Source organism: Alosa sapidissima, chromosome 6, assembly GCF_018492685.1.
Source record: "Alosa sapidissima isolate fAloSap1 chromosome 6, fAloSap1.pri, whole genome shotgun sequence".
In the NCBI taxonomy this organism is placed as follows: domain Eukaryota; kingdom Metazoa; phylum Chordata; class Actinopteri; order Clupeiformes; family Clupeidae; genus Alosa; species Alosa sapidissima.
In genome coordinates, this window is record NC_055962.1 from 14,430,272 (window position 1) to 14,447,655 (window position 17,384).

The 17,384-nt window shown below is 39.6% G+C and overlaps 2 protein-coding genes and 1 long non-coding RNA gene across 6 annotated transcripts in view; 1 reads left to right on the forward strand and 2 right to left on the reverse strand.

Annotated features, from left to right (window-relative positions):
* Nucleotides 1–285: 285 nt before the first annotated feature.
* On the reverse strand, nucleotides 286–1,903 carry LOC121712198. The gene is made up of 3 exons (XR_006032530.1): nucleotides 1,809–1,903; nucleotides 1,147–1,219; nucleotides 286–625 (listed from the first exon to the last, which is right to left on the reverse strand). It is a non-coding gene; the product is annotated as an uncharacterized LOC121712198 (long non-coding RNA).
* Nucleotides 1,904–6,868: 4,965 nt separating this feature from the next.
* Nucleotides 6,869–7,766, forward strand: LOC121712193 (protein ripply2-like). Its single transcript, XM_042096296.1, has 3 exons — nucleotides 6,869–7,181; nucleotides 7,331–7,398; nucleotides 7,520–7,766. Exons 1-3 carry the CDS (start codon nucleotides 7,014–7,016, stop codon nucleotides 7,683–7,685), a joined length of 402 nt encoding a protein of 133 aa, XP_041952230.1. The 5' UTR covers nucleotides 6,869–7,013; the 3' UTR covers nucleotides 7,686–7,766.
* Nucleotides 7,767–13,776: 6,010 nt separating this feature from the next.
* Nucleotides 13,777–17,384, reverse strand: part of LOC121712187 (cartilage intermediate layer protein 1-like) — a 31,734-nt gene continuing 28,126 nt past the window's right edge. For all 4 annotated transcript variants that reach the window (XM_042096289.1, XM_042096285.1, XM_042096286.1 and 1 more), the window contains 2 exons: nucleotides 14,361–14,535; nucleotides 13,777–14,082 (listed from right to left, as the gene is read on the reverse strand). In XM_042096289.1, the coding sequence (XP_041952223.1) occupies nucleotides 13,995–14,082; nucleotides 14,361–14,535 (263 nt within the window). In that variant the 3' untranslated portion in view covers nucleotides 13,777–13,994. The remainder of the gene's footprint in view (nucleotides 14,083–14,360; nucleotides 14,536–17,384) is intronic.

Genomic DNA, 17,384 nt, shown 5'->3' on the forward strand with positions numbered 1-17,384 from the left:
TCAGGAGTTTTTTGAAAATGGAGCCACTGTGTAGTTGGTAATAGATATCCCTACAGCTAAGGTTCTACCTTATAGCATTTATCAACCCCACAATCACCAGTTCAATATTGTTTTTACACAGCAATTCTACTGCCTAATACCTGGATTAAAATACATTAATTTAGGGTTTTCTTGTCACTCTGCAGGCAGGTTGTGTGAGGCTATATGTGCACAATAATGATTTTTCATTTTATTTCACATTACATTATTCACCCTATTACATGCACTCTATTTCTCTCTCTCAAACAGTCAATTGTGATGTTATGTTACAATGTTCTCTCACTTTGAATGAATGGAACGATAACATTGGATCAATGTAAAAATGGCACTACCACTGAAAAGTCTGAGTAGGGATGTCCTGAGATAACCCCACCCATGGAATCCCTCTCGTTCAGTCAGAAAAGAGTTAATAGTTTGACTGGACCTAACTGTTGTATACAATTAGATTAATTTATTCAAAACAAAACATACCCATGGACCAGAATATTCAGAAGATGCCTTCTTGTACAGTGTATCAAGGTGCTCTACTATACTCCTCCATTATTTCCTCTCCCATTTAACTCTTCTCCAGAACCTCCTGGACCATCTATGCGTAAAAAAAGAAACAATAACAGTGATGCACTTGTAAAGAGAAAACTTACATGCACCCTCTAAAAAGTCTAAATCCAGAGTACAAACAAGAAAGCTAAGGGGGCAGCTAGAACGTCAAAAAACAAACGCTATTTAATACCACTGATAGTGCTCAAAATATAATTACACTTCTGTGGTTGTGTGATGAGGGTCTCTACAGACAAACAGAAGTATTGTAAACTTGGAAAGTGTACAGAGAGATTATAACAAGACCTGTATCTGAAGGAAGCAAATTGCTTGGCTTTGTGTTCCAGTAGCATGAAATCAGTGGGATTTTGATCTTGCAGCACTGGATCTGCAAGCAGATCTGACTGAATCTAATAAACATACTTTACGTTCAGCCAGATCTGTGCAGCGCTGCAAGATTGAATGTGCCCACTGATTTGACACTACTGGAACACAAAGCCAGGCTTCTGCATTTTGGAGACGAGACAGACAAGGATTTCTCCTAGTGATATTTTAATTTTAAATGCTCACCTGTTTGGCCTTTTTCTGCTGAATCTCCTATGGCAGAGGTGTTCTCTTCTTTTGCACCAGTGGATTGATGTGCCTTGTTTGAAGAACAAGAAAAAAGAAAAGAAAAAGAAAAATTGGAATCTTAAAGGGCTGCTTTAAGAAATTCGGTCTCCGATTTTATTTCACTTAATTCAACTAAAGGGTGACAAAATCTTTTTTTTTTTTTTAACCTTACCCACTTTATTTGGCGTGAACAACACATTTCACAATTTTCTTCATCAGGTTTGAACGTGAACCTAAAGCCTTCACGCCAAATAAAGTCAACAAAATATACCCTCCAGTGTGCGATTTATATTAGTTTTTGACTTTTTAATAGTTATACTGCACACCATCAGCACCTGCAAAAGGGCTGTGCACAGGGATTTTGAACTTTGATTGATTTCAAATGTATTTCTTAAAAAGGATCATAAGGATCTGCATTAACTCCAGCCAGGATACTAAGTGTGCGTGTGAAATCATTAAGAAACATGCCTACGGTCAGGCTGATTCATAGTCTAAACAAGCTAGAAAAAAGAAAGAAAAAAAAAAGCATACAATTTACAATACAAACAAAGTTACAATATGGCTGCCGAGTGGAGGGACTTGCCTAAAAGGACTTTGGCTAAACTCACATAAAACCTCACCTTCTCGAATTAAACTTTGAAAAGAAAAACCAGGCTGCAGTTTGAGGTACTTTTTTCTCCATGGTACTGGACATTGATGAGCATTTTGCTGAACCTGTTAAAACAAAGAAAATGATTACATCAATACAAGAACAACAATGATTTGACTATCAGCAGTATATCAACTAACCAGCAAAGGACTTCTAAACTTTATTCTGACATTATTTACCACAGGTTACCAAATGTTTCAACCGCAAGTGTTTTGTCTTAAAATATGTTCATATAATCCCTACTTTTTAAGCAACATGACTGGTAATAATTTAAATAATTTCATTAGGCAGTAAACTCGTCTACATTTTACCATATCCATAAAAAAAACTGCTCATAATTTCAGAGAATAAACATTTCTTACTCTGCTCAGCTGTAACGTTTTGCCTGATGGACTGAATATCCTTATGCACGTGCTTGCAAGCTATTTACAATTTCTACAAATATCTAAAATTAGTATCAGCTAGCTAACTTCTATACTCTTTGGCTTACCTGCACCCTTTATAAGTTAGGAAACAAAGAAATTGATCTAACCCAAATGAAGCCAACAGACTCTAACAGAAACTAATACCAGTGCCATACAGAGAATGGAGACTGCACCAAACCAACCAGGCTAACGGTTACCTTACACCTCTGTTTGCTACAAATGCCTAACAGTTAAACGAATGCCCTCGTGGTCTCAGCTAATGTTAGCTAGCAGCAATTTTTTATAACCAAGCAATGTTCAGTTCAACCAAACGTCAATGAGTCGACAGACTGTTATAATTAGTCAGTCAACAGATCCATTTGTAAACTTTATTCTAGCTTACAGAAGTAGAGGGAACAAATTAATTTACCTTTTACTATCCCACGCTGTACTTCAATGGCGTCCATCTTCTTTTCAAAAATCTCAACTGAAGGACCGGAAGTGTAAATGACTCCACCCCAGAGTTCGTACATTCACACCCAGTTTTAATTACACCGTGGGTGTACATGTTTGTTCAAACAACTCCCGAAGTTACACTAATTAACACTAATGAACACTGAAAAATATGTCTCTGAAAAATTAACACTTAATAACACTGTCAATTTTACTGTGCATATTGTGTGTGTGTGTGTGCGCGTGTATGTGTGTATATATATATATATATATATATATGTATATATGCGCGTGCACACACACACACACAATATGCACACTAACTCTCACACCCCATGCAGATACACACACGCAGACCATCTACACTAACTCTCACACGCACGCAGACATACACATTCAGGGTTCTATTTTAACGAACCAAAGCTCCTGGTAAATAAACAATGTTTACATATTTTTCATATTTATTATTGCCATTGGTCTCAGTGTTCATATCAGTTTGAAAAGTCCTGTCAGAATACCTTTATTTTAACAAAAAAGCAATTTGAGCAACCTTTAATTGAGTATACGCATATTATCCCACCGGTCACAATTGTGACCGGTAATAAAACTCACTTTTTCATCTACTTTTCTACAGTTTTAAAAAAATAATAATTATTGATTACTTCAAAGGGTTGCTAATAGCACATGATTTGCATATTTGCATGTCTGGGAAAAATTTGGGCTTAAATGGGTTAATAGCTACGGTATTTGTGAGAATTTCAGCTTAAGCCATTATTTGGCGTGGGATAATTCATCTTTGGCTAACCCTAACCCAGTTTCACACATTGTGTGTGTGTGTGTGTGTTATGCTAACAGAGAGTGAGGATTTTGACACACTGAAAGAGGTGAGCAGTGATACAAAGAGGTGTGTGTGGCTCTTCGTTCTCATGGTCACACACTCCTGACCCTTGTCCTGAACTCTGACTTTTCTGAGGGTGTAGATTTACAATCCAGAGATCCCTATGTGGGATTGTTTTGATATGTTGAGTGGTGATGTCTCCATAAGGATTGATGATGGTATTGTGGTTGCAGAATTGGGCTTTGAAGTGGAAGCTAAAAAGGTTTGGATTCAATTCCGGCCTGCTAATGTTTTGCCCCTGAGCAAGGCACTTAACCCTGACTTGCAACCAGGGAGACTGTCTCTATAATGCATATATGAATGAATGGATGGATGAATGAATTAATGAATTAAGTAATTATTAAATATTTTGAATAGCCTCATGCCTACAGTACATGCCTTGTGTTTGACCCCAGTTCATGCCCAGTTTATGACCCCACTGGAAATGTCATTGGAGTTGGGAGATAAGTGGCAAAGACACATTTCTCCTCTCAGGTGTGCTTAGTTACTCTGCCTCATTTGCAGTACAACATCTCTCACCATTCCTCCTTGTTTACTCCTCTGACACACTGATAAGTCTTGGCAGAATCTTCTCTTTACTGTAGTTTACTTGTCTCTGTGTGCGTGTGTTTTTTTAACAAGCCTATTGGTAAGTGATATTTGTAACAGGTGTTCATGTAAGCTTCTTACTGAATGTGTATTTCTCATGAGCGGTCAGTATTAGGGCCCCTTTTCTCTATTTACACCACTTCTTTAGGTGAGATCATTCACTCTCATGGATTTGGCTATCGCTGCAATGCAGATGATACTGAAATTTACCTGTCTTTCTCACCTGATGACTACCGTTTCAGGTCGTATTTCAGCATGCCTTAAGGATATGTCAGTTTGAATTAAAGATTGGAACTAGAGATGCACCGATAGATCGGCTGGTGACCGGAATCGGCCGATTTTCACGTGATCGGCCATGACCGGCGACCGGCCGGTCAGTCTGAGACATGCCGATTTTATGCCGGTCAAATACACTCGTGCGCCGCAATTGTAACAACACCCAGCTGAGTTTGCAAAGTTTGAAGAAGCTAGCAACCAGGCCAACACTCAGGGCTGGATGTAGGGCTACAAATAAAGCGCTAATAGGCTAGTGAGTTTTTCTATGCAAACGCTGTGCTTTACCATTGGCCTACTGCGTGGAATTTACTAAGCTGTCACTTCATTAGGCTACGTACTGTAAACATCGCTCATCACCGCCCGTCACTGCCGCTAATTGCGTGCCCACAGCTGAACCACAAGCCTGCTGAACGGAGATAAACGACTGCGATATTAAAAATAATCAAAGATGTCAACAAGCAGCGACATACAGTAGCCCTAGTAGTTCTACTCCACTGAAAAAAATAAATACTCTAACTATTTACTGCACGTAGACTGCGGCTATGCCTTAAAATACCGTAGTCTAGCAGATTGAGAAGTGGATGTCGTGAAAGTGAACAAACGATAGCCTATTAGAAAGGCAAACAAACGTTAAAGTTGCTTTTGACATAGTAGCCTACAATGAAGAAAACTGATGCTCTGAATACTGAATCAGTCGTCTCTGAAAGTTTCTATAGCCTAATTGATGCATTTAACCGGAATTTGGATTTAATTTTTTCACCGCAAAACAGATGTGCACTGTTTTCATATGGTTGAGCACCTAATCACTATTAGCACTTCTCCCCTGTGTTTGCGTGATAGCCTAGGCTGCTACCACTTTCCCCTCGCCCTCCCATAAATTCATCAATGCATATTTTCATATGCATTGATGAATATGTTACATGGTAGTATGTTCAAATGTATCATGAAAATTGTTCTTAAATCTTTAGTTGGCTTTTGGATGTGAGAAGCATAAAATGGGTGTTCCATAACTTAACTTAATCCATAATTTGATAGCCTACTGCATCTGAAGTTAGACTTGAAAAAGAATCTGTCTGCTCACCGGTTCCATTTTTTTTTAACAGCCATTTCATCATTGATAAGTTGATTACACGTCTATATTAACATGTTCTATCAAAGAAAAGATAGAAAATAACTATTTGTGTGTGTGCTGTAAAATGGTTCGAAGAAATGAAATCGGAATCGGCTAAAATCGGTATCGGCAGGTCAAACTCTATGAAAAATCGGAAATCGGTATCGGCCCAGAAAATTGCAATCGGTGCATCTCTAATTGGAACCTCTATCTTAATCTCTCCAAGAATGAAACTGTTGGTGTTGGCAGCTATTACAGCTATTGCCCAACAGATTAATATCCAGCTTGGCTCATCTTTACTGACCCCAACTAAATCTTGGGCGTCACAATTGATGACCGATAGAAAAAATTGTTTTTTCTGAGTACGGAGCCTCAGAGCGTCTGCTGTGTCGACCAGTCATTAATGCTAAGAGGTCACATCCAACACTCTATTTAATCTGTTGGTCCTTGTTGATGGAATGAGTTGCCTAGTGTTCTTGAGGGGTTTAATGACTCATCTGTTTCATTAATATAAAACTAATTATTTCCATTATTGATATTTTATATTGTTATTGATATTATTGTTATTATTACTATTATGCTTAATGTAGGCTCTGCATGCATGCGAGAGAGAGAGAGAGAGAGAGAGAGAGAGAGAGAGAGAGAGAGACACGTGTTAATAGTTAGTGGGAATTTTGACACGATTAAAGGTGCTTGTCTGGCCAGGCTGGGGTGTGTGGTTGCTGGTTCTCATGTTCACACGAGTGACCCGTATCTTGAACTCTGACCTCTCAGTACAGTTCTATCTGTGTGAGTCCTTGAATAACATATGTAATACAGCTTACATAATCCAGCAAAATAAATTATGTCTGTGGTGAACTCATGAACATATGTAATGTAAGTTTATGAACATAAGCAGTAAAACAACAGCATTAAAAATGCAGTGAACTGAACAGTAACTGTAACATTCTCTGTCAGATAGCATTATCAGTTCCAAAGATGATTTCAAGACGGTTGAAGAAGGTACAGTTCAAGTAATTTTACACCACATGGAAAAGTTCTAAAGCACCGAGATGTTTAGGTAAACTGATATTATATAGTTCCTGCAATTGCATGAGATTATTTGACTGGTGATTAGGCCTACTGCTGTGGTGCAAGATTAGCCTACTACATTTCTACAAAGCAAGCAATGCTTGCCAAGTAGATAAACTCACCTTTAGAATGCTATTGCAAATCAGTGCATACGACCATTTGTGCAGTTGTCACCTCAACACACACCCCTTTCTGGCACATGTTTGCGCACCTACGTTGCACGCGTTGCCTGGCAGCGTGCCAAAATGAAGGTGTCAAACCACAATTTGACACGAGCTGCGTCTCCTTTATAAATGGATCCTTCGCTCAGATTCGTGAACATACTTCACCACAGACTCGAAGGATTAAGGACTTGCATCGCTCGGGAATAATCGTATGGAGTGCTCTACTTGTCAAACTAGGACTATGGAGATAACCATTAATTCTTGCCTTGGACATACCGGATATAATAATGAAAATACAACACACGAGCCAACATACACGCGTGCTCTGTTTTGGAGACCGTGGACACAAGGACAGTTGGAACAAAGGGACTCTCATGGAGTGAGTTTATTTTAATCAAATGATGGATTAAGAGAGATAAATGAACGGCTGGACAAAAACCTGTAATGTTCATATAAAAAACATAAACCGTGTTATTCTCATTGTTTCTTTGATCCCGCTAACGTTATTTTCTTTCCTTTCTTTCTCAGTTTTACGGCAAATCTCCAGTTGAATTATCAGATGCAAAGAAGCCCAACAGAAGCCCACATCCTGTAAAGTGAGTCTTAGCTCTCAATCACATCACGTTGCCAGAGTTTCTGTTTTCATCATACGTGACGTAGGCTATCAATTGTATTGGATTCCTGTGGTTTCTAACACAAACCTTGTTTCCTTGGTAGGTTATTCTGGCCTCGATCGCGCTGCTATGATTATCTGTATCAGGACGCCGAAGCGCTGCTTCGGAATTATCACGTCCAGGCGACTGTCTGTCTTTACGCAGACTCCAGCAGCGACGAGGACAGTGACGAGGAGGACGAGAAAGAAATGTACTTGACAGATTTATGAATGACAATTAGATGGGACATAATATATTTGGTAATTTATTTCGGTGCGAAATTTGTAAATACGTAATTTAATGGATGCTTATCAACACCTTTATTTTTGTATTACTCTTTCAAAGTATCACTATTTATATTAAAATATTTAAAGTATAACTACATTGTCCAGCTTGGTATAAAAATAAATATACAAAAATACATATTTGTTTACATAATGCCCAATTTATTTGTCGTCCATTTTTACCACATGATATGCTGTGATTCGACTATAAAATGAAATATGTTCAGAGAAATCATTAAAACCAATAATATCATTATATATTGTTTGGCAACAGTGGACAAATCATGTATAATATATACACCTTTGAAAGCTACTCTTGTTTTCATTGCTGTTACATCTCATGACTGGCTACCTGGTAGTGCCAACCAATTTAAGGTCTAAGTTGGTATTTATTGCATGTCTGAAGGATTGATGCATCATCCCTGCAAAACTGTGCAGTATGCTCTTTTGAACTTGATGAGAGAGAGGTAGATAGAAAGAGAGATTGATAGAGCAATGACAGTGAAGAAAAAGGCAAGACAGAAAGAGAGGGAGAAAGAGTATCAGGAGGAGAGAGATGGGAATTTTTTTCTCCAGCTTTGAGGAGGCTACCTGCAGAGACATTTAGTGACTGTACACTATGCACACACACACACACACACACACTCATGAACACATGCAAACACACAAAAAGATACATGCACAAACATGCAGGCACACACATACTGTAAACACACACACACGCAGGCCAGTGTTTGGGAAGTTACTTTTTCATGCAGACCAGTGTTTGCTCGTTACTTCTTTAAAAAGTAACCCTTGACTTAGTTACCCTGTATGGAAAGTAGCTGTTTACGCTACTCGTTACTTTTACGTTATGTTGCTCGACTTTGGGCAGAACCCAATATCTGTCCTAAATGTGTTCTACATAAAGTTCTATGGAGGACATAACAGGTTCTTTTGTGCTCTTTATTATAAAAAATGCCACAAACAGAGCACTTGACAAGAAAACATTGGGCTATTATATAGGCTTCAACACCACCACTAAAGCACAATATCAAACAGCCTCAATGCACGTTATGGGCATATAGGTGAACACAAAATCCATAAGGGCTTATTTTATAGCCTTAAACAGGCTGAAAATGACACATTTAGCTTGCAAAAGGCTGTTACTCTCTCAAAACACTTAAAACATGCAGCAAAAGTTTACCCGAAATGAAGTGTTGGGTCTTCTATTCACGGACCCTGATTCTGAAGGGGAATATCTGCCTTCAGAAAATGACGGTGATTCGTTTAGTGAGGCTTCAGATGCGTCCCTGCCTTGCAATGGTGCAGCTGGACAAAGTGAGAGTTTAGCTTACACCAAGCACAAACGTTGAATCGTTTGCCCAATGTCAGTGGTGGGAATAATGTTTCACGGGGTTGGAGTGTTCATCAGGAAGTTAGCAGGGTGTTAGTGGTGTGGCGAACGAGGCTGGAGGTAATGTCCATGTAGCGCTAGCTTCTGTCTTCTGACCGTGTGCTTCTCCGCAATCGCGGCGACAGTAACGTGGTGGAGCCTTTGTCTAATGCCACTGGGTATGTTAGACGAGGTCGAAGTGCTCATAGGATAGTTAGGGAGGAACGTAGAGGCAGTGTGGGGAGTCGCAATGAGAATGACAGTAGGTCTAGTCCGAGCTGCGCAAATTCTCTCCACTCGGCGCGCGCGCGAGGCAGATCTGGCCATGCTGCTCGCAGCAGGAGGAGAGGTGGTGACACGGGGCAGGGGAGCCATTAGGCTATGCATAGTCTATCACAAGATGATGGGAATGCCGGCCCTGTATGGATAAGGATAGGGAGTCATTATCTCTACAGCAAAAGGCCTGCTACATAAAAAAAAAATTGTCAGCCATTTATTAGTAATGATTTACACTGTTGATTTGCTACCTATTTCCCTGACCATTTAGGACATACACTAGGCCTATGTGTTCTTTTTTTATGTGTTCATGTCCTTGTGATGTGTGTGTCTTTGTCAGCTAAGAAAAAAAACCATCAACATAAACAACAAAAAGAAAAAAAATACTAATATTGTCTCTTGTCTTGTCTCGTCATCTCACTCCTGATCTGTGCCTTGCCGTGGCAAGTGAGGTTTTGAACTAAACAGGTCTTGTCTACTTGTGTTTGTGTGTCATCTGAATAATATATATTTGCCCCATACATGGAATCAGAGTGCCTACTGTATGTAGTAAATGGAAAATCTCTACAGCAAAAGGCCAGCCTACCGCTACATGCATTTGGTTTGTTTCTGCCATTTATTAGTAATGATTTATACAGTTTGTTTACTACTTACTATTTACCTGAGCATTCAGTATTGTGCAATATAGCATACAGAAGGTGAGGGACATTTGGGGGAAAAGAAGTGGTGCATTTTATCATTCAAACATGCAACTTTTCACGAAAATTCTATAATCCAAGATGGCCGCCACCATATGACGTCATAATATGCAAATTAGATATAAACATTTAATCTCTACATAAACTTTGGGTCATCCTTAATATTTCTCTAATTTACAGAAAGTCTCTATCTCTTATCACTTTTAAGATATAGCCTAAAATCGAACGTTTCGAAAAAAAAAACCTCTGGCGCCTAAAGGGTTAAAGGAACCATATGTAAGAAATGTATTTCAATTAATCATAAAATGGCCCTGATATGTCACTAGACATTAAGAAATCATGCTAATTTCAAATACTTATATCACTGACAACAGTAGTCCGGCCAGGATATTGTCATTTAAAAAGTGAAGTTGCAACCCTCAACTCATGTTGATGTTGTGTTTTGTCATGTCATGTGTTTTGGCCTGATGCGCCACCCTCCACCTATCTACTAATCACAAAGTCAGTTGTGTTTCAGCATCCGGGTTGGCAACCTCAAATCAGGGGGGAGGGGGAGGGCATACACCGCTCTACAGTAATTTGAAAGTGATTGCAGTACCAGTTTTGGCCACAATCTTACATATACAAGGATACAAGGAAGTTTATTGTCACATGCATATAGTTACTGGAAGTAAGAAATGCAGTGAAATTATGTCTGGTGTCAGCCTATTTGTGCATTAATGGGGGGGGGGGGATAAGAAAGTGTGCTGTAAGTATGTTGGGGATGTGTGTTGGAGAAGCTTCCTGATGAAATAATGTGCTGTGTATGTAGGGGATGGGGGGGCAGTGTACTGCAAGTATGGTGAAGGGACTTACTATTGCAAGCAGAGTACTGTATGTATGATGTATGTGAGTGATGATAGTGAAGATGTGTGTGTGGGCGGGAGGGGAGTGGAGCAGTGACTGTGTGTGGTGTGTGTGTGTAGTGTGTGTGTGGGTAGGTGGGGGCAGTGTGCTGTAAGTATGTAGAGGATGTGTGTTGGAGAAGATCCTGAAGACAATGTGCTGTGTATGTAGGGGGGGGGGGGGGGACATATGGTTCCTTTAACATTTTTATTCTTTAATAAATTTACTTATGATTTAAATTCTGTGTGTGGCCTCCCTTTCCTGTTTCCACGCTAGAGTCGGCATGTATTAAAGGTGCCCTGCCACCTGCCACACTTATTTCATTACTTTGTGGTAATGTCTGAAGTTCTACCATAGATTCTGTAACATTTTTTGTGAAAAACATGCCTTGGTTACCTTGTTTAACGCCATTCTAGCTGTATAGAAAGCCTGCAGGAAGACCCCGCTTGATTTACGCCACTTCTCATTAATATTCAACGAGCTAAGTTGCTTGACTGTAATTGGCAAACAGCTAGTCGGTTTTGTCCATAACATGACAGCTATCAACTAATTTGGCATGAACTTAGCTTGGCTAGCGAGTGCTAGCATTGTCCAAATGGGCATAAAACCTGCTAGGCTAGCAAGTGCATTAAACATAATAACACTTCCTTGAGTTTACAATATCGTTTTACTTACGGACTGGGCACTGGTCGTAGACTGCCGCGATGGTAGCTGTTATCAACTAATTTTAGCTTTATTGCATGAACTTGGCTTGCGAGTGCTAGCCTTGTCCAAATAGGCATAAAACCTGCTAGGCTAGCAAGTCTATTAAACCTGTATAACATAGTGTAGTGAGAAATTCCAGAGTGTATGTACTGTATTTTAACATTCATTTTAATCATCACCCTAGTCTTTGATTATGCCAAACCCTTTGTCGACCAAACTGCTCTTGTGACCTTTGTCAATCAAATGCTCACGTGACCCATTGTTACTAGACGATCATGAGAACCGCATGAGGACACATGACGACAATAGAGTGGTGAAGTCCCGCCCCTTCCGTTTGCCTCCATGGGACCTATCTTTCAAAAAAATTTGAACGGCAGTCTATGGCGAAAAAGAAATTATTTTCTGGTCCCGGTTGACTTGTGCCTTGAATTACCCATATGATGTTTGTCAATTTTAAAGACAATTTTTCATGTAAAGACATTTGCAGTTTGTTTCGTAACTATTGAATTACAACATTGTGAAAGATCGTAATTCCAACAACTACAAACCCATCAGTCGCGCTAGTGACGTTAGCTCATTCACAGCCACACTAGATTGTACAAGCATACCAGCAACAGGTCTTAATTGGGCTTTCCTTGCCGAAGAAAATACCACGAGTCAGAGGATTAATTAATTAAGTAAGTTGTATTCGTCCATAGACTGTACATTACATACTGTTAAGTGACATAGCAGGCAGCAAGATGCAACCGTTAACTAGCATAACAGCTCTTATCATTTCATTACGTTGGTGACGTACATCGTTCGAGACGAGAGATGTAGTCCACTGAGTGGAATCGCACAAAACCAACATAACTTTTGAAGTCTATCGAACAACAGTACTTTCTTGACGTGAAAAATTATCTTTTAAATTCACACACATCATATGTGAAATTTGTGGCACAATTCAAACTGGACCAAAAAATAATTGTAATCTCTCCATTAACTCCCGTTCATAATTTTTTGAAAGATAGGTCCCATGGACCGGAAGTATAAGGGGCGGGACTTCACCACTCTATTAATCATTTGATGATGAGTCCTTTCCTCTTGACACAATCAAAGAGGGTGGGCTACGCTTTAAATGCAGAGGGAAGACGCAGCTCTAGAGGTTCAGTTGGCCACCGCCATAAGCGATGAGCTATGCTGGCCTCTGAGCTCGTAGTTCTAACACCATTGTTAACCAATAAACGTTTCACCATGTTTTCAAACCTGCCTCTGTCTGTTTGCACTCAATTTTTCTTACAACAATAGCACTTACTTGAGTTGACAATAACGTTTTACTTACGACTGGGCACTGGTCGTAGACTGCCGTGATGGTAGCCTATACTGCTCCAGGCTTCAGCAGCAACGTTTTTGCAAAGCCTGTGGTATTGTTCCAAAAAATAAACTGAAGCCATTTGATCCTCAACTCAATTTTATCAACCACGTCAAACTGAAGAGCTATTGCAATTGGTCTGATGTCTCCGCTTATTTCTTTTCAGTGGCTAGAGCTGACAGAGGAGGTAGCTGTTCATTTTCACATTCACGACATACTGTAGCACAAACACATATGGACCTATAATGTATTTTTAAAAATACAAGTAAAAATGATTGTGTGGCAGGGCATCTTTAAGGGCCGTTCACACCAAGAACGCTAACTATAACAATAACGGCAAAATAATTATCATTCTAGCTAATATGAATGACGATGTCCACAGATAAACTATAACTATAACAACATGAAGAACGATATAGTTAGGGATCACTTTCAGAGCGATTTGAGAATGATAAAAGCTGACAGCCAATCAGAATCTATCAAATTTTAGCCATCACATTCATCAACACGAGGAGAGACTTTCCCTATCGTTGGTCAGTGTGGAAGCTTTTATCACCATAGTTATCTTTACTGTTCCTGGTGTGAACAGCCCTTAACACTTATGCACACAACAGCAACTGATATCTTGTTACACGCACGTAATACAGATGATATACATGTTTCCTTTCTGATATTAAACACGCCTTCTTTGAGAAGTTTGAACACAACACAACAAACAAACAGGTTTACAAACGTGTTTTTTTTTTTTCATGCTACTTTTATTTTTACTTCACATGCTTGTTGACTTTTAAATGATCAAGACAGCACAATAACAACAGCTGTCATTGCTGTTACAGAAATACATCTCATCAACACAGATCACTGCTACACCAGTGTGGGAAGTCCACTTTAATGCATGTACTAATGGTCAATCAAACCCTTGGGTCCTCAGTGGGAGACTCATCCTTCCAACAGCCAGTTCTTCCTCAACAAGGACACCCAAACCGGACTTTGTAGTCCCGGCAGTCTTGTTTGGGCCCGTTCTGGCATACAAGCCCAGTCGTCGGAGAGTAGCTGTACAGAGAGGGGTGGGGGTATAGACATGTGCCAGTCATCGTACTTATAGAGCGAGACATTAATCTTACCCTATGTAATGGGATTTCCCATTTTTACACTTACAGCCCTGAAAAGCCTTTCTTAGGTAAAATCAACTATTTGTTTGTCTGTTTTAAACTCAAACTCCAAGATATATTTTACATTAATACTCACACTCTTGCTGACATATACAAGGGAAGTACATTGTAGTAAAATACATAAATAACTATATTTTGAAAATAAAAAAAATCCCTTACTGGAGGAAGTCTTCGCCAGTCAAGGTCGCGGGCTTGTTTGTGTCCACAGTTCTGCTCTCAATGGCGATGGGATTGGCGCAGATCTCTCCAGGGTTCGCATTTTGCAGGTTGGTGAGTAACTCCCAGTCACCCGTACCGGAGGGATCGTCACGATCGTACCACTTTGTCCAGCACACTGCACGAGAGCACAAGAAAGGAAATCTGGTTTAAATAGAACGTCAGATGTGTTGTAGCAGTTATTGTTTTAGTGTACCTATACGGACCCGGTTGGATGAACATGTTAAGATGTGCATGTGAAGGTTTTTCACATGTATCACAGTTGAATAAAGAGTTGCCCTGTTGGGCAGAAACAATATATTCAGGGCCAGATGTACGAACACTTTTGCGTGCGTGCATGCGTGCATAATCATTGCCAGGTATGTACAAACAGGCCGCACTGAGGTAAAAGTGTAAACTGCCTGTCGCGGAAGCTGAAAATGGCTACAGAATGCAGAAATGTTATGGACAAAACCGACTAGCTGTTTGCCAATTACAGTCAAGCAACTTAGCTCGTTGAATATTAAAGGTAAACTACATACATTGAGACCAGCACCGATCTGCACGCTGCAGCCAGGGGCTTCTGCGAAGGTAGCACACAGTCGAAAGTGGCACACAGTCTATGAATATGGGGGCGACATATTCCTATTTCGCCCAGGGCGCAGGATTGCCTTACCCCGGCCCTGAGTCTAGCAGCTGTGTTTTGTACCATTTGTAATCTGGCAATGTTAGATTGGGTCATGCCAGTGTATAAGGAGTTACAATAGTCAAGCCTTGAGGTGATAAAAGCATGGATAAGAATTTCAAGGTCATTGTGAGATTAAAAAGGACTTTACCTTAGCTATGGTTCTGAGCTGATAAAAACTGCTTTTAACCACACTACTGGTTTGTTTGTTGAAATTAAGTGAGTTGTCCAATAAAACTTCTTTCCACACTGATTTCTGACCACACTGCAGGCTGGCAGACAGGGGACCAAGTCCATTACTTAGACTGGTGACAGAGCCAAATAAAATTACTTTGGTTTTACTACCGTTTAGTTGAAGAAACCGTAAACAGTATCTTTAGTGAACCGGTTACATCAGATGTGAGTGGTAAGTACAACTGTGTGTCGTCTGCATAGCAGTTATATTGAATATTATGCTTCTGCAGGATAGAACCAAGTGGCAGTATGTAGAGAGAGAATAAAAGAGGACCTAAAATTGATCCTTGAGGGACACCATCTAATTTGACTGAGAAGGTTCTATCTTTCAAATAAGTCAAGTCAAGTCAACTTTATTTCTATAGCACATTTAAAAACAACCGAGTTGAACCAAAGTGCTTACAAACAAACATAAAACAATGACAATGGTACAACAACAATATAACATGGGGGGGAAAATAAATAAATAATTGAAATAATAAACAAATTGGTCAAAAATAAAATAAAGAATAAAGAGTGTGTATGTGTGTGTGTGTGGGGGGGGGGGGGGGTATTAAGGTAGATTAAAAGCTTGGGATAAAATGAAAGTCTTTAAGTTAGACTTAAAGCAGTCAATGGTTGGAGAGGACTTAATATGTACAGGTAGACTATTCCAGAGTTGGGGGGCAACAACAGAGAAGGCTCTATCACCCTTAGTCTTAAGGCGTGTTTTGGGGATATAGAGAAGATTCTGAGATGAAGACCTAAGTGATCTTGGAGTGCTGTAAGGAATTAGTAGGTCACCTATGTAACTAGGTGCCAAACCACTGAGGGCTTTGAAGACAAAAAGTAAAATTTTAAACTTAACTCTGTGCTCCACAGGTAACCAGTGCAGCTTAGCCAACACAGGAGTTATATGCTCACGTTTCTTAGAGCCACTTAATAATCTAGCTGCTGCATTTTGAACTAGCTGAAGTCTGTTGAGAGTGGAGTTGGTCAGGCCTGCATATAATGAATTACAATAATCTAGTCTAGATGTTATGAAAGCATGTATAAGAGTTTCAAGATCGGAGAAGGACAAAAAGGGCTTCAGTTTTGCAATGGTTCTTAAATGGAAAAAGCTGCCTTTGACCACACTATTTATTTGCTTATTAAAATTTAAAGAGGAGTCAAAGAAAACCCCAAGATTCTTCACTGTGGCAGTTTGCAGAGAGAGGTCCTAGTGCATTTTTCAAGATAGAAACATCACTTGGAGGACCAAAAATAATTATATCAGTTTTACTTTCGTTCAGTTGAAGAAAATTTCTTGCCATCCAGCATTTGATGTCACTGAGACAGTTAAAAATATTCTCCAAAGAACAAATGCCATTAGTGTTAACAGGCAGGTAAAACTGAGTGTCATCTGAATAGCAGTGATACTGAATGTTATACTTTTTAAAAATTGAGCCAAGGGGTAGCATATAAAGAGAGAATAAAAGAGGGCCCAAAATGGAACCCTGAGGAACACCACACTTTATAAGGGCAGAGGAAGAGGAGAAATTGCCTAAACTAACTGAAAATGATCTATCACTAAGATAAGAATAGAACCATTGCAAAACAGAACCCTGGAGACCAACTTCATCCTCCAAGCGTTTTAATAGGATGTTATGGTCAATGGTGTCAAATGCTGCACTCAGATCAAGAAGCACCAAGAGGGCGCAAGATCCAGAATCAACTGCTAAGAGAATGTCGTTTTGGACTTTAAGCAAGGCCGATTCAGTGCTGTGCAGAGATCTAAAACCTGATTGGAATTTATCACATATATTGAACTCACTCAGATAAGAAGAAACCTGAGAGAGGACAACCTTTTCTAGTATCTTTGACAGAAAAGGTAATTTAGAAATAGGCCTATAATTCTTCAGGTCACTGGGCTCAAGGTTAGGTTTCTTAAGTAAAGGTTGCACAATTGCACGTTTAAAACCTGAGGGGACCACTCCATTGGTTAGTGAGTGACTAATTATGGCCAATACAAGAGGGCAGATGATGGTAAAAACTTCTTTAAAAAGGTGTGCAGGTAAAACATCTAAGTGGCAGGATGTAGATTTCATATG

Excerpts from the sequence above, each read along its gene's own strand:
- LOC121712193 (XM_042096296.1), top strand. The coding sequence starts at position 7,014 with ATGGAGTGCTCTACTTGTCAAACTAGGACTATGGAGATAACCATTAAT. Across the intron at positions 7,182-7,330 it reads AACAAAGGGACTCTCATGGA|TTTTACGGCAAATCTCCAGT; the intron begins GTGAGTTTATTT and ends TTTCTTTCTCAG. Across the intron at positions 7,399-7,519 it reads AGAAGCCCACATCCTGTAAA|GTTATTCTGGCCTCGATCGC; the intron begins GTGAGTCTTAGC and ends TTTCCTTGGTAG.